The following is a 22,795-nucleotide window of genomic DNA, read 5'->3' on the forward strand; positions in this document are numbered from 1 at the left end:
CTCACTGATACAGGGGCCTCGACCTCCAGACTCGCTGATAGAGGGGCTTCGACCTTCAGACTCACTGATACAGGGGCCTCTAACTCCAGACTCGCTGATACAGGGGCTTCAACCTCCAGACTCGCTGATACAGGGGCCTCTAACTCCAGACTCGCTGATACAGGAGCTTCGACCTCCAGACTCGCTGATACAGGGGCCTCTAACTCCAGACTTGCTGATACAGGGGCTTCGACCTCCAGACTCGCTGATAGAGGGGCTTCGACCTTCAAACTCACTGATACAGGGGCCTCTAACTCCAGACTCGCTGATACAGGGGCTTCAACCTCCAGACTCGCTGATACAGGGGCCTCTAACTCCAGACTCGCTGATACAGGGGCTTCGACCTCCAGACTCGCTGATAGAGGGGCTTCGACCTTCAGACTCGCTGATACAGGGGCCTCTAACTCCAGACTCACTGATACAGGGGCTTCGACCTCCAGACTTACTGATCTTGGGGCTTTGACCACTGAGGCAACTCCATACTGAAATTTCTTTATTAGAGCAGTTTTGGTAAACGTAGCTGGGAAATGACATTCATCTCTTTTCAAAGTGGCTGGTTTTGTGATAGTTACTAAGTTGTAGTTAACCATTGATTTACCATCTATGAATCCTTCTACACACAAGTTTCAAAGTTCAAAGTTCAAAGTAAATTTATTATCGAAGTATATATGTATATGCCAGCACATACAACCCTGAGATTCATTGTCTGGTGGGCATACTCAATAAAGCATAATATAATAATAACCATAATAGAATCAACTGAAACCTGCAGCAGTTGGGAACACCAGAGGTCAGAAACAAGGATGGTCTTGTTGTTGGGATTGGATCTGGAACATGGGCCAAGAATACAGGTGGATCTGCGGTTGGCGATGGGGTTGGAATTGGAAAGACCGGGGGAGGTGGTGATGGTGGCCAGGAAAGTGGGCAGGTTTACATGAAAGCTGCAATTCAGACCTGAAGGAGAACTTGCTATATCCCTGGAAATGTTGACCACTGTATGCTATTACAACCTTAGTGCTATTACCAGCAGTCTCAGGTGTGTCCATATTTTTACGTTGTTCACGAGAAGCTCCTACCCCAAGAACTTGCTGTCTCACTTTTTCAGCAGTGGATATTAGCGAGAAGGATATATAGTCTTTATTGATTTGGATCTTTTTTTATTTCTTTTGAAACCTTGTTTTATTGATGTTGTACAAGAAGACATACAAATAAACACCACTGCACATATTCCCAAAATGTATTGCTCATTTACAAGAGGATATTGCAACTTTCCCTGAAAGTATTTCCACATACTGTAGCTCACGGGTTGTATACAGTACCTCACAGGGTCATGAGATAAACTTGACAACAATACCTCCAACTCTATTGTAGTCTCATTTCAGTAGGACAGCTGAAATAATGAAACACAGGATTCAACAACGCTGTTAGTGTAGAGAGCACCAAGGTTATATTAACACTTATTTTACTTTTAATGTTTTAGAGGTAGCAGTTTGGTAAGAGGATGGTGTGATGGAGAAAGGTCTCTAGCAAGAAGGCGTAAGGCGCTCCTTCCCTCCCCTAGCCTGTAGGTCACCCTTGGACAAGGTGCAGAGCCTGCTTAACACCCTCCCCCCTGACTGGATCAGGGTCACATGAAGTCATGGGAGCAGGTAGTGGATGGTCGGATGAGCAGCTGGTGCACATCACAAATCCTGGTTATGTGACCACTGACGCCAGGCAGACAATCTCTGAAGAGTATTGATAATGACTGAGGTCACCACTCTTGTAAAGACAATGCCCAGAAGAAGGCAATGGCAAACCACTTCTGTAGAAAAATTTGCCAAGAACAATCCTGGTCATGGGAAGACCATGATCGTCCACATCATACAACACGGCATATAACGAATGAATGAGTGCTGTAAGATATTCACGAGGTTACTGCTGGTATCATTCACCCCCACACTGGCTGACCCCAGGTGGCTATTAGTGGCTTGATTTCTATTTGCATGGGAGAGGATCAGTCCATTGAAGTTCAGCCACACAGGTAGAGGAAGGAATGTTTTAAACCCTATTCTTCCCTGGACCTTAGAGGAGCCAGGATAACAGTGATGTGCTACTTGAGTGAGCAGAAGATTATGGTGTTTATTACCAACTTCCATAATCCTAACCCAAAAACAAATTATAAATACAAATAAATACCAGGATTTCTGTAAAGGAGGAACCAAACTAACTTTGTCAGCAGTTCAGCAGTTCAGGGCTTCATGTCCAACTACTGATCTTAACACTTGACATCCTGAAGTGGGTTCCTTTTATCAATGAGATCAAATCAAGACCCATCTGAAGAAGACCAAGGAGCTCTCATGGTGTTCCAACCACGGTTTATCAATCAACCATAACAGATGAACTGAAGATTCACCCAATGTCTGATTGTGGAATCAAGCTATGTACAACATTGGCTGCTAATTATGTTACAACAGTGGCTGCACCTGAGAAACAAAGGAATTGGCAGCAAACTCTGGCAGGACATCCGTAGATGCAAACAACGGTACATGAAAACTTTTCTTTCAATTAGATTAGACTTCAAGCATTTGAAATCTCTGATTCCATGCAAGAAAATATTTTGTTATCACAGAATCAGATAAAACTTGATGCTTGGGGTAAAAGCTTATTTCAATTGAATTAGTTTTCGTTTCACATAGGTTTTGTTTGAACTGGTTGCGTAAACTAAAAGAGGCATTTATTCTAAAACACAAGAGGTTCTGTAGATGCTGGAAATCCAGAGCAGTGCACACAAAATGCTGGAGAAGCTCAGCAGGTCAGGCAGCGTCTATGGATTTCTGGCAAAGACCCTGCATCGGAAATCAAGAAGGGCGCTAAAGGGTCGACTCTTTATTCCTTTCCGTAAATGCTGCCTGACCAGTGTTTTGTACCAGCCATTTATTATAAGATGGTAAAGAAGCACAGGGATTCTAGTTCTTGAACAATGGTGATTAAGATTTGTAGTTGTTCCTCCTGTTCTTTCATATTATGGTTGTTTTCATAGGGGGAAAAAAACATTTATTGGTATTTTACCTTGTTTAATATCACACATATGACTGTTCATGCAATTGTTTGAGACACATGGACCTGAAGTGAACACGGTGGTGTAAATGTAGAAACAGATTATACTGTTGAAATCAGCTTTGGTTTGTGTTCATGTGCTCAGAACATATGAGACATAAAAGATTGGAAGGCCTTAGCTCAATCACACTACGTAGACATGTAACAGCAAAGACGATGCTCCAAAGTTACACTGCCTTTTCCATTTCATTGGTAACGAGTTACGTGTCAGCAGAAAATGTGCTGAGCTGACTTGGTTGAAATTGAACAAACACCGTCAGCACAACGTATTGCGGAAGAAAAGCAGTCAAGGTTCTCCATCACCTGATGTCAGCATTTTTGTGTTTCTCCACTTTACAGTTTCTGGCATGCTGTGTTTCAGCACGAAAGCGATACCTTTATTGGACTGAATTCAAACTGATGACCTGGTGCTGGGATTGGCACTGTACTTAAGAGTGAACTGGGAAAGGAAAAAACTGAACTGTCCAAACTTTTGTTGTAGGTCAATTCCTCTGCAGAGCAGGACGCTGTGTCTCTTTTACAAGAACTGATGGTGTGGGTAAGGGGGAGCATTTCAGATTCATAATGTAGTAGCTGGTTCATAAATCCAAAATTTGGAGAAATCGTACTTCTTCGCTCTTTGATGTAGTCAAAGGCTTCCTCCAGTCGTAGTTGCTTGCTTTTCATTAGATAGGCTAAGCAGATCGTGGGTGACCGAGAGACTCCTGCTTCACAGTGGACTAGAACCTTCCCTCCTGTGTGTCTCACGTGATCTGCAACATAACATTGGCTTAAGTTAAATCATGGTTAAGTTGTTTTCTAAAATGTGACTTGCCTGTACACTCCATTCAATAAGTTTTCAGCTAAGTATGCTTTAGTCAAGAGGTACAAAACAACCAGTTTCCTCCCACATTCCAATGGCATACAATTAGAGTGAGTAAGTTGTGGGCATGCTATGTTGGTGTCAGAAGCACGGGCTGCCGAATACAATTATCACCCGTTTATTTTGACTGAAACAACACATTTCACTGTAAGTTTCAACATTCCAATATACATGTCACAAATAAAGCTAACTTTTTTTCTTTAAAAGAAGTCATTGCCTGGTGAACAGGTATGGAAAGAATGTCTCACTTTATTTCCTCCTGTAGTTACTAGTCATTGAGACTAGTAATAGGTCTACTGTTAATCTCTAGTGACCGTGGATTAAACATAGGATGATTTTGCATTGCTGTGGTTCAAGGCATTCATTTAACAACTGTCACATTTTTGGAAGTAGGTATTCCTGATCAACTATAAGAATTTCATTATATCAAAGAACAATTGAACCTGTTTTTCAATTGTTGCACATGCTTGCTGGATATTATGAATGATCAGATGCCTGGGAACCAGATGCCTGGAATTTCAATAATTAGTTCTGATTCTGTTATATAGCACAGTACAGGCTCTTCGGCCCTCAATGGTGTGCCAACCCCTTTAATCTACACTAAAATCAAACTATCCCTTCCCTCCCACATAACCCTCCATTTTTCTTTCATCCAGGTGCCTATCTGGGAACTTCTCTATTGTCTCTAATGTATCCGTCTCTACCACCACCATGGCAGAGAATTCCACGTACCTACCACTCTCTGTATAAAAATCCTACCTCTGACATCCCTCTTATACTTTCCTGCTATCGCCTTAAAACTATGGCTGCTCATTTTAGTCATTTCTACCCTGGGAAAAAGGCTCTGGTTGTCCACTCTACCTATGCCTTTCATCATCTTGTACACCTCTATCAAGTCACCTCTCATCATCGTTTGCTCCAAAGAGAAAAACCCTAGCTCACTCAACCTATCGTCATTATGGACATCTATTCTGAACTTTGTTCTATTCAATATCACAGTGCTCAGGAGCAGAATACTTCCCATTTTGAGTAACTGATGACAGAACCAAGTACACACAAAATAGGTGATGAGCAGTCAAACATAAAACTCACTCTTCTCTACTCTACGATATGTCACTTGTAAGAAACCCCACTATCGCACTGCTTATAGAAACCCTAAGCCTCATTGAACAATTAGAGTCAAGTTAGAACTAATTCTATATTTTAGAGTAACCCGTACTGGAGGAACTCCGTTGGTCAGGAAAGGAATAAATTTCCTATGGACAGGAATAAAGAGTTCACATTATGAGCCAAGACCTTCTTAAGACCATAAGGATTCCTGAAAGGTCTTGGCCCGAAATATCAACTGTTCATCAAAAGAATGGGAGGAACAGCTTAATCATTATTTTGCAAGAACCATAGTCCTTGTGCTGGTTTATCATGTTGGAATAAATAGCTCTGCAAAATGGTGGATCAGGTCTCGGCCCCAAAACATTGACTCTTTGTTCATTTCCATAGATGCTACCTGACCTGCTGAGTTCCTCCAGTATTCTGTGTGTGTGTGTTGCTCTGGGTTTCCAGCATCCGCAGAGTCTCTTGTGTTTGATATTTTAGATCCACATTTGAACTCTGGTCAATTATTAGCAAAACTGATTTTGGAATCAAGCGAAATGGTTCAAAGATCAACAATCTGCTCAAGGATTTAAGCAGGTCAAGCAGCATCTGATGGGTGGGGAGGGGAGGGGAAAGGGATTGTCCCTGGTCCTGATGTAGGGTTGTGAATGGAAGTGTCTACCATTCCTTTACCCCCACAGATGCTACTCAGCCCACTGAGTTGCTCCAGATTCCAGAATCTGCAGCTTCTTGTGTCTCCCAATGGCTCATAGAATTAGTCTTCAGTGGAGAGAAAAACAAGGATTGTCAATATTAATCCACATTGAAATGTCCCCTTTTCTTTGGCCACTTATATAATGGTCTTAGACAGGCATTTCCATTGTAGTTTTCTGCAGAATGTGACAGAAATCTCATTGAACCAATAGTTAGAAATCTGAAAGGCCTATAATCTGTATGAAAATGAGGCTTTTAATTGATAGAATCATGATATTGATCAAAGGTAATTCTCAATTCTGGCATTGAATCCATGCCAATAAGTGCCTTAAAATAAACATTAAATAATGGATAAAGACAAAAATCTACACAATTGGTACATACCAATGAAGTCTATTGCTTCCTGGAAATGGGAACTTATATCTGCCGAAGCACTGTCTTCTACAGGGATGAACTTGTAAAGATAATTGCTTTTGAAGTATTCTGCACAGCTCCGGGAGACATTTAGCAAAGCAGTGATGTGGAGATCATCTAAGAAGTCTGGTCTTGAGGCATGGTAAGCACTGCCCAAGTATAAAAAAGGCAGAATCTCCACAGGCTTCCCCTGGAAATTGAAGAAAACGAAGAAGGTAAATAACAATTTGAACAACATGGTAGCACAAAACCTCATGCGTACCAAAAGCTGATTAAGGCAGCTCACAAATGGTTTTGTCATTATTTATTTTCCTGTGGATTTCTAGACCACAGAGAGTAATGGTCTAGACCCAGCTTATGGAAGGTGGTTTTCTCACAAATGGAAACCCATCATCAGACAAAGAAGTATTTTAGCCTAACCAAGTAATTTCCATGTATGATTATTACTTTCTGACATATATTAACCATCTCAACACTCTGCCTTGCTCCATTCCCCATTCATGTTCTATAATGAATTCAAAGTGGATTCAATCCAGAATAAAAATAGAGCATAAACATGAACTACATTAGCATTGACATGAGGAAATCAGTGCTCCAACCAACTGCTTCAAAATCGGAAAAACAAAATGGTAAACAATCTCTAGAGGTGGCTGTAGATCTCTATCCTGTGATGCTGATAATTAAATGAACAGACAGTGCCGAGAAAGAGACATCAGCCACATCCGCTCACGTCCTGTTAAAGTGGCCAACAATTTTAGCTGCGTGGGCACATGCAAGCTAACATCATTAGGCATAAGTGACCCACTGTGATGATCTGTCTGGCTGAGCAGAACAATATGAAACAGGATGAAATTATTCATCTGGAGCATTTGTTATCGATGTGCTTTTTGGGCAAGTTTCGTTTGACTATTACAGTGCAAACATTTCACATTTATATTGTGTTTACACTTATCCCACTCAGCTTCTTCTCCTACCTACTTCCTGCTGGCTTTAGAAGCTGCTCTTAGCCTGTTTTCATAACTGCAGCTATCAGATCTCTTGAACAATTTGCTGTGTTGAATGATGGGTGCATTTGCAATATTGTGTTTATTGTTAGTCACACCATTACTGTGATGGGTCAACCAGGGACCAGGTGCATCCATACAGGAAGGGAAAAACAAACAAAGTAGAAATCTCACTGGGCCATTATTGTCTGATGCAGATTATATTGTGGCATTTTTAGAGCAAGTGCCTCATCTATGCACTCAGGCAGAACTAGAAAGGGAGTGAAAATAAAAGACATTGTATGTTGCAGTTATCTCCTGGTTTAAATGAAATTTGTTAAATTAATTTGTCCAATTTTCAACATAGAAACATAGAAACATAGAAAATAGGTGCAGGAGTAGGCCATTCGGCCCTTCGAGCCTGCACCGCCATTTATTATGATCATGGCTGATCATCCAACTCAGAACCCAGCCTTCCCTCCATACCCCGTGACCCCTGTAGCCACAAGGGCCATATCTAACTTCCTTTTAAACATAGCTAATGAACTGGCCTCAACAGTTTGCTGTGGCAGAGAATTCCACAGATTCACCACTCTCTGTGTGAAGAAGTTTTTCCTAACCTCGGTCCTAAAAGGCTTCCCCTCTATCCTCAAACTGTGACCCCTCGTTCTAGACCTCCCCAACATCGGGAACAATCTTCCCGCATCTAGCCTGTCCAATCCCTTTAGGATCTTATACGTTTCAATCAGATCCCCCCTCAATCTTCTAAATTCCAACGAGTACAAGCCCAGTTCATCCAGTCTTTCTTCATATGAAAGACCTGCCATCCCAGGAATCAATCTGGTGAACCTTCTTTGTACTCCCTCTATGGCAAGGATGTCTTTCCTCAGATTAGGGGACCAAAACTGCACACAATACTCCAGGTGTGGTCTCACCAAGGCCTTGTACAACTGCAGTAGTACCTCCCTGCTCCTGTACTCGAATCCTCTCGCTATAAATGCCAGCATACCGTTCGCCTTTTTCACCGCCTGCTGTACCTGCATGCCCACTTTCAATGACTGGTGTATAATGACACCCAGGTCTCGTTGCACCTCCCCTTTTCCTAATCGGCCACCATTCAGATAATAATCTGTTTTCCTATTTTTGCCACCAAAGTGGATAACTTCACATTTATCCACATTAAATTGCATCTGCCATGAGTTTGCCCACTCACCCAACCTATCCAAGTCACCCTGCATCCTCTTAGCATCCTCCTCACTGCTAACACTGCCACCCAGCTTCGTGTCATCCGCAAACTTGGAGATGCTGCATTTAATTCCCTCATCCAAGTCATTAATATATATTGTAAACAACTGGGGTCCCAGCACTGAGCCTTGCGGTACCCCACTAGTCACCGCCTGCCATTCTGAAAAGGTCCCGTTTATTCCCACTCTTTGCTTCCTGTCTGCTAACCAATTCTCCACCCACACCAATACCTTACCCCCAATACCATGTGCTTTAAGTTTGCACACTAATCTCCTGTGTGGGACCTTGTCAAAAGCCTTTTGAAAATCCAAATATACCACATCCACTGGTTCTCCCCTATCCACTCTACTAGTTACATCCTCAAAAAATTCTATGAGATTCGTCAGACATGATTTTCCTTTCACAAATCCATGCTGACTTTGTCCGATCATTTCACCGCTTTCCAAATGTGCTGTTATCACATCCTTGATAACTGACTCCAGCAGTTTCCCCACCACCGACGTTAGGCTAACCGGCCTATAATTCCCCGGTTTCTCTCTCCCTCCTTTTTTAAAAAGTGGGGTTACATTAGCCACCCTCCAATCCTCAGGAACTAGTCCAGAATCTAACGAGTTTTGAAAAATTATCACTAATGCATCCACTATTTCTTGGGCCACTTCCTTAAGCACTCTGGGATGCAGACCATCTGGCCCTGGGGATTTATCTGCCTTCAATCCCTTCAATTTACCTAACACCACTTCCCTACTAACATGTATTTCGCTCAGTTCCTCCATCTCACTGGACCCTCTGTCCCTTACTATTTCTGGAAGATTATTTATGTCCTCCTTAGTGAAGACAGAACCAAAGTAATTATTCAATTGGTCTGCCATGTCCTTGCTCCCCATAATCAATTCACCTGTTTCTGTTTGCAGGGGACCTACATTTGTCTTTATCAGTCTTTTCCTTTTTACATATCTATAAAAGCTTTTACAGTCCGTTTTTATGTTCTCTGCCAGTTTTCTCTCATAATCTTTTTTCCCCTTCCTAATTAAGCCCTTTGTCCTCCTCTGCTGAACTCTGAATTTCTCCCAGTCCTCAGGTGAGCCACTTTCTCTGGCTAATTTGTATGCTACTTCTTTGGAATTGATACTATCCCTAATTTCTCTTGTCAGCCACGGGTGCACTACCTTCCTTGATTTATTCTTTTGCCAAACTGGGATGAACAATTGTTGTAGTTCATCCATGCAACCTTTAAATGCCTGCCATTGCATATCCACCGTCAATCCTTGAAGTGTCATTTGCCAGTCTATCTTAGCTAATTCATGTCTCATACCTTCAAAGTTACCCCTCTTTAAGTTCAGAACCTTTGTTTCTGAATTAACTACGTCACTCTCCATGTTAATGAAGAATTCCACCATATTATGGTCACTCTTACCCAAGGGGCCTCTCACGACAAGATCGCTAATTAACCCTTCCTCATTGCTCAAAACCCAGTCCAGAATAGCCTGCTCTCTAGTCGGTTCCTCGACATGTTGGTTCAAAAAACCATCCCGCATACATTCCAAGAAATCCTCTTCCTCAGCACCTTTACCAATTTGGTTCACCCAGTCTACATGTAGATTGAAGTCACCCATTATAACTGCTGTTCCTTTATTGCACACATTTCTAATTTCCTGTTTAATACCATCTCCGACCTCACTACTACTGTTAGGTGGCCTGTACACAACTCCCAGCAGCGTCTTCTGCCCCTTAGTGTTACGCAGCTCTACCCATATCGATTCCACATCTTCCCGGCTTATGTCCTTCCTTTCTATTGCGTTAATCTCTTTTTTAACCAGCAACGCCACCCCACCTCCCCTTCCTTCGTGTCTATCCCTCCTGAATATTGAATATCCCTGAACGTTGAGCTCCCATCCCTGGTCACCCTGGAGCCATGTCTCTGTGATCCCAACTATATCATAATCATTAATAACAATCTGCACTTTCAATTCATCCACCTTATTACGAATGCTCCTTGCATTGACACATAAAGCCTTCAGGCGCTCTTTTACAACTCTCTTAGCCCTTTTTAATGCTTGCCCTGGATTTGTCGGCCTGCCACTTTTACTTTTCCCCTTTGTACTTTTTGCTTCTACGCTCACTTTACACTCCTCTGTCTCTCTGCACTGGTTCCCATCCCTCTGTTGTGAACTAACCTCCTCACACCTAGCCGCTTTAATTTGATTCCCACCCCCCAACCATTCCAACATCTTAAATAAAACTGAGGAACAATTTTCATCCATCTTGGATCTGCCGAAAAATGTCGACTTAAAGTTTAAACCGTTTCCTCTAACCTGGTAAGTGACTAGTCCTGGGCCTGAGTGCAGTAAAAGGAAATAGATGAATAGGGATTGCCCAGAAACCCAAGACTGCTGATCCTGCACAGTGCTTTAATAACTTAAATGGGATCGCTCTTAAAAAATATCACAAACCCAAACCTGTACTGAGAAAGAACTTCTTGGACAATATGCTAAATGCAACAATCACTTACAGTCTGGACAGGAGAAGTTTTGAACAATAAATAGCTGACCCTGAAGAGAGAAAGATCACTTTTATTTTAAAGATAATATCAGATCTCCTAGGAAAGCCAAGATAGAGGAAGGCAGTTTTATAACAGGTGCTATATGTAATTTTTCTAAACTTTCAGACACAAATTCAGTTGCAGCATGAAAGAATGTATGTGGGGTTAAAGTTGGCCACTCCTGGATAAGAGTCTGTTAATACATTCTGTCATGTTGACCGGAGGTGGAAGTGGGTGTCTTTACTGTTCAGTTTAAAAAGAGAATTTGATCTGAATTAACAAGTGGGAAAAGTTTTCTACTTGCATTATCAACAATAGTCTGATGTACATTATTAGATCAATCATTTCCAGTCTCATGAGTTCCAGTTTGATCTCCGGCTAAAGCTATAATACTGATTCCAGATTCCCTCCACTTAGCTGTAGGATTGATTTGGCGTGACATCAGGGAGTCCAGTCCAGAGGAAATGGCTAGGAAGAATTTATTTCCTTAAGTTAATTATGATATTAAATATTAATTTAATTGTACACTAATCAGAGGCAAATGTATGCTGAAATTACTTTAAATGTTAATGTTGTTACAGGCTTGTTCCATTGGTATCAACTCAATTATAATCATGGGACTTCACAACATCCGGTCTGGAGACATGAGTAACTAGATTATCAGTAAATGGATTTGAATACTCATCCGATGCAGTAACCATTTCATGCACTTTGCCCAATTGCCTAGGTTAGCTTTGATATATAGATGGAGCTTAATCTCCTAGAACTCTTTTAACTGTCTCAGCTGTTGTCTAATACTTAAGGAGTCTTTGAAAATCAGGAGCTCATATCCAGCAGAACCTAAGGGCCATTAAGTATTCCCTGCACTCCTGTACACTTCAGAGACCTATTGCACCATCTCAAGATGCCACAGTGACAGAACATAACATATAGAACAGTACAGTACAGGCCCTTCAGCCCACAATGTTGTGCCAACCCTTTAATTCACTTGAAGCTCAGTCTAATTCTTCCTTCCCACATACAGTAGCTCCACATTTTTCTATCATCCTCATATCTAACTAAGAGTCTCTTAAATGTCCTTAATGTATCTGCCTCTGCCACCACTCCTGGCAGCACATTCCATGCATCCACCACTCTGTGTGTACAAACCTAACTGTGATATTCTGTTATACTTTCCGCTAATCACCTTAGAATTACACCCTCTCATATTAGCCATTTCCACCCCGTGATTAAAAAGCTCTGATGTCCACTCGATCTATTCTTCCTATCGTCTTGTACATCTCCATCAGGTCGCCTCCCATCTTCCTTTGCTCCAAAAAGAAAAGCCCCAGCTCACTCAGCCTATCCTCACAAGACATGCTATCTCTGATCCAGGCAGCATCCTGGTGAATCTCCTCTGGATCCTCTGTAAAGCTTCCACATCCTTCCTGTAATGAACACAAATCTCAAGTGTGGTCTATCAGGGTTTTATAGAGCCGCAACACGACCTCATGGCTCTTGAACTCAATCCCCTGACTACTGAAGGCCATCGCAATATCTGCCACCCTGCAACACTGAGGACATGGACCCCAAGGTCCCTCTGTTCCTCCACACCGTGAAGAATCCTAACATTTATCCTATATTCTTCCTTCAAGTTCAATCTTCCAAAGTGAATCACTTCAGAATCTGCCCGAAACGTCGACTGTACCTCTTCCTAGAGATGCTGCCTGGTCTGCTGCGTTCACCAGCAACTTTGATGTGTGTTGCTTGAATTTCCAGCATCTGCAGAATTCTTTGTGTTCACTTCAGAATCTTCTGGGTTGAACTCCGTCTACCACTTCTCAGCCCAGCTCTGCATCCTATCAATGTCTCACTGTAGCCTATGACAGCCTTCTACACTATCCACAACAGCACCAACCTTTGTGTCATCTGCAGATGTGGCCAATACCGTGCAAATCTTCCAAGATTCACAGGCAGAATATATGAACCAACACCCTCTCCCAGAACAATATTCCCAGCACCGAATCTTTAACTCAACCCAGCTACCTCTGAAGGGTAACCTGTAGTCTTTGCTTACTCATCATAAGACCCCTGAAAGATTGACTCAGCTCAAAGCCCAATCAAGGAAGAGAATATGCTCAGTGTCTGCTGGGAAGCCTACAACATCCTTACTGCCTGTGGTAATCCCTCGCCTATGGCTCCCTCAAAAGAGACAAGTAGCAGTGGGATGCATTCAAACCCCAAATATTCTCCCTACGAGTGTAGAGAAGCCGAGTGAAAACTGTGGAGAGCGTGAACTCTCACCCCCTCCCCAACCTGCCCGGATAAGCAACTCCTGCTCCATCTCCACCTCATCAGCCACCTCAGAACTGGAGTGGATGCCAGAGCAATTGCAGAAAAAGGGAATGGGGGAAATATATATTGCAGTTTTATGTCAATTGTGCCTTTCATGAGAAAAATACATTTCTGTTGCTGTCAGCATTATTGTGATCCGAATGATGATTGGAGGGTGAAGGGCACTTTCATTGGTGCAATCATCAGAAAAGTAATGAAAATGTTGATAATAGTACTAACAAGAGTCACTTACCAAAAACCAGCTAAACTTTGCTAACTTGGGTTTCAACACGATCACTTTTCCCCAAACCTCACGATGGGCTTGGTCCCAATATGAACTAAAATGTTGAGTACCAGAGCTGGCCCCTGACATCAATGCATCAAACAACTGAAGTCAAAGGACATCAGGTAGAAAACACTCCAGTGGTTGGAGTTACAGTTTACACAAAACAAGATGGTTGAAGTAGTTGGAGGTCAATTAACCCATCCTCATGACATCAGAGCTTTGACTGGGCCCAACCATTTTAAACTGCTTCATCAAGGACCTTCCCTCCATCATAAAGCCAGATGGACGCAGGTGACTGCAAAGTGTTCAAGTCCATTTGCAACTCCTCAGCAAATAGACTGTCCAGCAAGACCTAAAAAGCATGCAGGAAGAAGATAATGAATGACACATGAGAGACTCTTGCACATACCCTTGATGTTTATTTTCGCACTATTTCCAAATGCTCCGCTACCAAACTCCTAGGGCTGGGCATTAACCAGAAACCATTATCAGTGCAGCCACAGGCGAAGGTCTGATACTGGATACACTGTGGCAAAGGACTCACCTCCTCACAGCCCAAGGCCTTTGCACTATCTATGTAGCACAACTCAGGAAAGGAAGAGAAGTTCTCAATCTGCCCTAATGATTGCAGCTACAATGATACTCAAGAACCTCAACGCCACCCAGGGCAGGTGGATCATCCTCCACTCTAAGCATTCTTCCAGCCTTTCACTGGTGAACACAGTTGCAATATGTGGCATCTGCAAACCACACAGCCGTTACTTGTCCACACTCCCCTGACAGCAGCCCACGAACCCACAATTACAAATACCACAAGAAGGACAAGGGCAGTGAGCACGTGTGAACACAGTCAACTGCACGTTCACCTTCAAGTACTTACTGGAAATAGATTACTGGTCCTTCATGGGTCTAAATGCCAGAACTTATTTCCCAACAGGACTGTGGGAGTAGCTTCAGCTGAGGACTGCAGCAATTCACAAAGCTGGTATAGCAACCCCTCCTTCTCAAAAATGGTTACAGATGGGCAAAGAGCCATCTGTAGCAATGCTTCAGTCCCGTCAAAAATAAGAAATGGCTAGTTGGAATAATGAAATGGCTAGTTCTATTCCACTTGAAAAAATTACTTATAATTTAAGAGATAAATATGTAACATTTTTGAATATTTGGCGCCCTTATTTACAAAAGATAGGATGGCATATTTAAGTGCTCCGATAAAGATCTTGGTCCCTTGGGGAAAGTAACGAATAAGTATACCAAATTTATTTTGAACTCCATGGAGCATGTGGAAACCTTCCAACACCCAAGCGGTTCTTCTTTTTTTTTCTTCTTCTTCTTTTTTAGGTAGGACTATACATGGGGGGGGGGAAGGTAGACACTATCTTTTCATGTATTCATTTTGAAAACTCAATAAAAATTATATTAAAAAAATAAACATATCAAACTTTGGATTGAACCATCATTTTTGAAAAATTTGGGTCTCTTTAAAAGCAAAGCATTTGTTAATTCTCACTAAGTTGTTTGTCTGAACAGAACTGTTTAAATGTCCACTGCCACCGCCTGTCCGTATGATGTAATCCAAGAATTGTGGGAATATAACCAGTTATGCAAATCAGAAGGTAAATAGTGAAGACAAACGAATCAGAAAACCCATAAGATAGCATGTTCAAAACCTTTGGGAAACAGGAATTGAATTATGATTTTAAAAAATACCTTTGCCACATCACCCATTCACTTGGTTTTTGATTCAGGAAACACCAACCTTCTGTGTAGTACACATTTATCTGTACCCAATTATGGTGGAGTGATGTCATGCTGTGGTGACAATTACCCACAGTGGCTTTTGAAAAACAACTATGTCTGATACTGTTTCCTCTTTTGTAGCACTTTTCAAAGGAAATGTACTATAAAGTTAGTCCGTTCCCTCAGCAAAGGGTTCAGTGCGTCTATTCTTCCACCGTACACACCTGATCGTAGGCTGGCCTGCAGGGGTTTTCAAGCTGGTTTGAACGGCTTGCATCAGCTTCTTGCAGACTGGAGTAGTTCAAGCCTTGTTCCAGCTCCGTGCAGCACTCTGGATACTGAGAGTGAAAATCTTCATACCCCCCTACAATCAAAGATCAAAGAAGAAAAATTACATGAATGTGTGCTTTATTTATTTGTTCTCATTTAGAGATACATACAGCCTTCCAGCCCACCCAAGTGATCAATTCACCTAATAACCTGTACGTAGGCGGAATGTAGGAGGAAGTTGGAGCACCTGGAGGAAACCTAGGCAGTCACGGAGAGAATGTAGAAACTCCCTAGTCAGTGTGGAATTGAACCCACGTTGGTGGTGCTGTCATAGTGTTACGCTAACCACTACGCTACTGTGCTGCCCCGATGCTTCTATCTGCTCTTTCAAAAATGGAAATACAAACCTTTGTGAATAAGAAAACCCAAATATTCCAACTCTTGGCATTGAGAGTTAATACTCAATGTTTTTACATTCACATCTTTTCTCTTGTTAAAGGGATGTAGGTCTCACCAAGCCAAATGCTTGCGATAGGGCAAGGAAAATGTCATAACATGTATTACAGAATAGAAAGAAGCCTTCTTCTATTGTTGCTTCTGCTAAGCACAATATTGCAAACAAGAAAGTTAGTGATCAAACTCTCAAAACATGAGAAAACTGGATATAAATCCAAATTTGGGGAGGAACTATTGAAGACAAGTGGAAAGTGGTAATGGAAAAAGACAGTTAACTGAGAGGTCAGCACTGTATGGAACACAATGCTATTAATGCCCTTAGCGTTAGTTTAATTTAGTACTCCAACAATTTACATTTATATAAACTTCTAATCTTCTAAATAAAATCCTCATGTGCTTCGCAGCAGCAAATTTATCATTACCAATAATACATTAACAACTGAAGCATTTGGTATCGAACTCACCAAATTGGCTGAAAGAGGTAATTGAATTATGTTAGTCTACTGGAAAATGAAAGTCTGCCATGGATGGTCTCAAACTTGGCTATGAAAGGAGGAGGGATGGGCATGAAGCTAATAACCCCATTCTGTAAAAACCCGGAGCTACAGAAACACCAACAGAAGCTCCAAAGACCTCCTCCCTGGGAGAAGTCGTATAGATGGGTTTGAAATGGACATTTCCTTTGGGCCAGGACAAAGGACACTGATGAGCTGCTGTCGGCAGCCTATGCCCCTGTAGGAGTGATGGGCTTCAGAAGATTATAAAATAAAAATCTGCTCTTAGTCAAGTCCACTGAGGGTTACAGAAAGGGTAAACACAAGTAGGCCTTTCCACTGAGTTGTGTGAAACTGGAACCAGATGTCGTAGGTTAAGGGTGAAAGGTTTACGGGGAACCTTTACATTCAGAGGGTGGCGAGTGTGGAAGAAGCTAGCAGAAGAACTGGTGGATGTGGTTTGATTTCATCATTTAAGTAAAGTTTGGATATGTACCGTATATGGACATGGGTGTGCAAGGGGGGCTATGGTCCAGGTGCAACTCAATGGGAGTGGGCAGAGTAACAGTTCAGCATGGACTAGATGGGTTAAAGAGCTTGTTCTTTGCTGTAGTGCTCAGTGACTCTAATGAAGGATTTCAAGCTGTGTTACAAAGAAATTGATGATAGAGTAATTTGAGCCCATTTTAAACTGAACTCAAAAGCTTTCTAGTGAGAAATAATCTAAAGAACCCAAAGCCACCGACAGTCACGTCTCTGTAGATTCTACTGTTGACGGAAATATTTAGCTGGCAGGGTGTGGAAAACTTTCTGGGAAGGATGTACAGATATCTCATCTTTTATCACCATGTTTTGTTTTTTTTTTAAACAATATTGCACAGTACTGTATATACCCAATCATAAAAACTTCATGTCAGCCCTAAATTCTAATTACCAACTGGACTGTATGGAGAGTTTTATAGTCCACCTAGGAGTGACTCAGATTTACAAGCTAACAATGCTTCCTCCCCATACGGAATGTAAATGCCTTCAAGTAAACCGTTCATAATTATCTCTTTATACCAACTACTGTGACACATTCAATAACATAATAATATTCGCCCACAAATTTACACAGAGATCACATCTGCCATCCAGTAAACTCTTTCATATTTCACTTGACTTCCCAAGTAGAATCTTCTTTTCAGAAAAGTCTAAATCTCTGTGGGATGAGCTCTAGCAAGGATACAGATGGGAAGTTAGCCACAAGGAGAACTGGATCGTTGTCTTGAAAAGTAAAGGAATGAGGGATGGAGAAATAGCACTGCTTGATTTCTAAACATCTCTCTCCGGTTGGGTTCCTAAAGTTACCATTCATGCAGTGACTTCTCTGGATTTTTGTCTACTGACTGGTATATCATTGCTCACCAGTCTGGCATCAAGGACTGGCAAAAAACAGAATATCTTTTTGCTTCATAAAAGGCTCCCAAACAGACATGTAGGATTTCCACATTCCTAGATACCAGTTTAAATACGCAGTGTTAATTTTTACCTGTTGTGTGGTAATTGGGGGACTGAAATTCATCTAATTTCTACCAATTTTAATAAAGAAACAATATCTTACAGGTCATTTTACTGTAATTTGTCTTGAAATGGTGGCTGACAGCATTCAGTGCTTCTGGGATCAGACATCCCCAAATCTACTCAGATACTCGTAGAAACAGTCACCTATACTTCCTCTTCCATTCAGGCAACAACATCATCTTTCTGCCCACCAGTTAGTCACCACATCCACACATATCCTTTCCTTCAAATTGCCAAATCCAGTGGAACCATATCACTGATGTACGGTGTGACAATGAACTGGGATCGGGTCGCCCCCTATCTTCAGGGACGGAACTCCACTGAATTTTCCTTCCATGAGTCAAAAAAATGACTTCACCGGTGACTATCATTGCATTCTATTGTGCTGTAAAATATAGACATCATGCAATCTGCTTCCTAGCCTGGGTGCAATGGGCTGTATGTTTCTAGATTTCTATGAACCAGAGATTCCATATAGTAGACCTTCTAGCAGAAGGTTTATGGATTAGAGGCTTTAAGTTTAATATCTCTGATGGTGTTTTGCCAAAGCAAAGATGAACTCAACTTTCCTCCAAGGCCTTCATCCCCTCCCCTCCCCACCTGGGGGGGGGGGGGGTAGGTCAAATAGGTGCTGGAGTATTGTAAACGGAGAGGGCCCAAACCTCATGATTTAGAGCCAGACTGGATGATGTGACTGTCCCAGGGTTGAGTTAGCTTTTGGTGTGGTGTGATGTGAACAGTCACACCTGAAACATTTATTCCGGTTTGTTTTGCATTTCCCGATCCTGCTTCCATTACATTCAGTCCAAAAGCATTTCATTTCATAATCTAACCCCGGGTTCACATTTATAGTATGGGCAATGATACATTCTTTTAGTTCCCGCTTCTCGCAGGGGACTGCAATCTCCGAAAGCTTTCTCCAGTTACTATCTCAAAGCTCCTGGTATAAAGTTACGCCATACAATTGAAAGAACGCTATGCTACGCACACAAACTCCGCGGCAAGAACAACCCGGAGTGAAAAATCGCCGATCAGTTAGTTTGCTGAGCTTCGTTACGCAAAACTGTACCATTTCAGTGTCGGAAATGGCAGTAAGCCGTGGTAAATTGTGATATAAAAAAGATAGCTATGGATCGGCAGCATTCCATGGTCTGTTACAATATTCCGGGAAATTTAATAATAACCCGGGGAACATTGTAAATGTGATCGCTGTATCCACGATTTCACTCCAAAAGCAAGCATGTACGTAACTGTAAATTGCCAGCGATCCCTGAACTAACCTGATAATCCTAGAATTTGGGAAGGGGACGCGATCCAAATAAATAAATTCTAGTATCGAACTGGAGAAAATTCCGCCGCGGTAAAATATGTTAAACGTGCATGATTTGCATCCCGATCTCACCTTTGAGAAAATATATTTTGGCCGTTGATATGACAGCAGTTAACGTGTTTAACACGTTCTGCGCCGTACTGTCTTTGCTCAGTCTCTGCTTCTGCGAAGTTCTCTCGTCCAGTATCACCACAGTGGACACCCTGCCTTCTCGAAGCCGGGCTCTGGCTTTCTCGTCCGGGATGATGAACTGCAGAGGAACCGGGCCACCTTTGGATCTTCTCACCACCACCGAATTCAGGTTCACGCTGTGCGAACCGCGAACGTGAGACGCGGCGAAGGACAAAAACGGTCTACAGTCCAGGATCAGGTTCCTGCCTCTTTGTTTCCGAAGGACTTTGTTTAAGCGTTGGCTGTCGATCGCGGAAACTGTCATGATTAAATACTATCTACTGTTTTCTAAAAACAACTTTGTCTTCAAGTTCAGATTTTTTTAAAAGGAAATTGGAATTTTACACCACGGAGAAAAGTCGCCTACTCTCCGTGGTTTAAGGCTGTTACTAATCAAGGTTCTGGGAAGGGTGAATTCCCCCTAGTGGCATTTATAAGTGCCGGAGCGACGTAGATGCCCATATATGGGCGTGTGACGCCATATGGAATCCATATACGGAATACAACGTAATCAGATTTCCATATTTGGATCCAAGGTTGACGCCTACCCTCCTCCTCCGCTGTTGCTTAAGGGTTGGAAGATAGGAGGCGGGAGGTGGTGCACTTACTCACTCGCAGTTAGTCAAGGAGAAGCAATACGGATTTTTCCCACTGAAAATTTGAAAGGATATGTGTATGCATCAGAATTAGCTCACCTACACATACAAAACTGGATGAACCAAAACGTGAAGGAACTGCGTCACCCACGCAGTTCCTTTGAGGTGCATCATCAGTGCTGGTCGGCAGTTTGTGTTGGCATCGTGCAGTGTTGGGGAAGTGGCAAGATGACCCTTGTATGATGAAACCATGATATGCCACATGATAAACATGTTGGAAATCCAAGCAGCGGACGGGGCGATCACACTGCAGGCTGGGCACTCTCAGAGACATAGACCACAGAACGCCCAGAACAGGCCATTCAGTGCCGAAGGCAATGCAAATAAAACTACATCTTCCTGTACGTGATCTCTTTCCTCTATCTATCTAAAGGCCACTTAAGTACCACTTGTATCTGCTTACACCGCCAACCGGGAGTTGATTCCAGGCTCCTACCGCTCTCTGCGTAAGAAAAAGCTTGCATCTATCTCAAACGTTTCCCCTCTCATCGCAATTGCTACTCCGGGGATAAAAGATTCTGACTGGTTCATTTCTCCCAATTCTTACTCATTCTATCAGTGATTAATTAGTCGGATGTTTCCAACATTTTCTCTTTCACGTTTCCAGCACCGACAATAAAGGATGCAACAACAGATATTTAACCAATAATGACAGTACTAAACACAGTCAGTGTGAACAGTGTCAAGGTCATTAGGTATCACGAAAAGTTTCCTTCAAAGTTCTAAGTGAATTTATTATCGAAGTACATATATATCACCATGTACAAACCTGAATTTCATTTTCTTGACAACAAACTGTGCAAGTACAAAAAAATAAATAAGTTATAAATATCAAAAACATGAGATGAAAAGTCCTTGAAAGTGAGTCCATAGATTGTGGGAACATTTCAGTGATGGGGTGAGTGAAGTTGAGTGCGGTTATCCCCTTTGGTTCAAGAACCTGATGGTTGAGGGGTAATATCTGTTCCTGAACCTGGTAGTGTGAGTTCTGAGGCTCCTGTACCTCCTTCCTGATGGCAGCAGTGAGAGGAGAGTGTGACCTGGGTGGTGGGAGTCCCTGATGATGGATGCTGCTTTCCTGTGACTGAAATCACAGGATGGTCAGGGGCTGTTGGAGTTTGTGATAGCTCCTCATGTTTTGATGGTCAAAGGGAGCACAGAAGGCATTGAGCTCATCTGGAATTGAAGCCCCGTTGTCACCTATGTTGCCTGATTTAACCTTATAAGAGGTATTCAAACCCTGCGGCAACTGTTGAGTATCTTTCGTTGATTTAAACTTAGTATTGAATTGCCATTTCGCCTGTGAGACGTTCCTGCAGATCATATCTTGACCTCTTGTTACTTTCTTGGTCACCAGACTTGATTGCTTCTGATATGACCCTCAGAAGATTGCAGATCTCATGGTTCAGCCAGCACTTATGGTTGGGGAAGACTGAATGATTTTGTGGGGGTACACTGTTTTAATAAAGTCTGTGACAACCACAGTGTATTCATTCAGATCCATACATGTCCTTGAACATGGTTTAGTCCACTGACTCGAAACAATTCCATAGATGTCGCTCTGCCTCCTGCAGCTACCCCTTTGTTGTTCTAATATCTGGAGCTTTGCTCCTCAGCCTCTGCCTGTATGCAGGTAGGAGAAGTGATCTAAGTTATCGAAATGCAGTCTGGCCAAGGAATGGTAGGCATTCCTTATCTTAGTATAACAACGGTCTAGTGTGTTGGGACCTCTGGTGCTACAGGTTATATGCTGATGGTAATTGGACAAGATTTTCTTCAAACAGCCTGGTTGAAGTTCCCGACTATGATTTGAAATGTGTCAGGCTGGACTGTCACTTGTTTGGAGATGTCATCAATAGTATCTCCGTCATTTGATTAGAGTCAGCCGCTGGTGGTATGTAAACTGCGGTCAGGATTATGGAAGAGGCATAAGCAGATAAGCAGCATTCACAAGGGAAACAAACCTAAATAGAACATAAACTTTACACAAGCTTTATAAGAAAGAATGTTATTATAACAAAAAAGAGGAATCCTGTGACTTCCCATGATGATTCACAGTGAGGTTGTGGCTAGTTTAAAGGAAATTTATTACCCAAGTACATATATGTGACTATATACAGTGTACAATCCTAAGATCATTTTTTTGTGGGCATACTCAATAAATTTAATAACCATAATAGAATCAATGAAAGACTGCACCAAGTGTATAAAAGACAATATGCTGTGCAAATATAAAAATAAATTTTACAAATGAGATAATAAATAAATAAATAAACAATCAAATAAATAAATAAATAAATAGATAAATAAGTAAACAAATATCAAGAACATGAGATAAAGAGTCCTTGAAATGGAGTCCATAGATTGTGGGAACAGTTCATTGATGGGGCAAGTGAAGTTGAGTGAAATTATCCCTTTGGTTCAAGAGCCTGATGGTAAGAAAGATAAGGGACAACTAGTGGATGTGGTGTATTTAAACTTTAATTTTTTTTTATAAAATCCCTTTCAGAAGGTTAGTTAACAAGATTA

The 22,795-nt window shown here is 41.9% G+C and overlaps 1 protein-coding gene across 2 annotated transcripts; it reads right to left on the reverse strand.

Annotated features, from left to right (window-relative positions):
- Window positions 1-735: 735 nt before the first annotated feature.
- dusp5 (dual specificity phosphatase 5) lies at window positions 736-19,998 on the reverse strand. Of its 2 annotated transcripts, XM_063071235.1 has the most exons (4): window positions 19,512-19,998; window positions 15,551-15,690; window positions 6,191-6,410; window positions 736-3,890 (listed from the first exon to the last, which is right to left on the reverse strand). In XM_063071235.1, the coding sequence occupies exons 1-4, from the start codon at window positions 19,873-19,875 to the stop codon at window positions 3,496-3,498; spliced, it is 1,119 nt and encodes a 372-aa protein (XP_062927305.1). In that variant the 5' UTR covers window positions 19,876-19,998; the 3' UTR covers window positions 736-3,495. The 2 variants fall into 2 exon arrangements, with proteins under 2 accessions (XP_062927305.1, XP_062927306.1); XM_063071236.1 differs by lacking the exons at window positions 736-3,890; window positions 6,191-6,410 and adding an exon at window positions 13,725-13,938.
- Window positions 19,999-22,795: the final 2,797 nt, after the last annotated feature.

The sequence above is a fragment of the Mobula hypostoma genome, chromosome 19 (genome assembly GCF_963921235.1).
Source record: "Mobula hypostoma chromosome 19, sMobHyp1.1, whole genome shotgun sequence".
NCBI lineage: Eukaryota > Metazoa > Chordata > Chondrichthyes > Myliobatiformes > Myliobatidae > Mobula > Mobula hypostoma.

Coding starts and splice junctions, on each gene's coding strand:
- dusp5 (XM_063071235.1), bottom strand. CDS start 19,875: ATGACAGTTTCCGCGATCGACAGCCAACGCTTAAACAAAGTCCTTCGG. Junction 6,411..15,550: donor GCAGGCCAGCCTACGATCAG/GTGTGTACGGTG, acceptor TTCAATTTCCAG/GGGAAGCCTGTGGAGATTCT. Junction 3,891..6,190: donor GGAAGCAATAGACTTCATTG/GTATGTACCAAT, acceptor GTTATGTTGCAG/ATCACGTGAGACACACAGGA.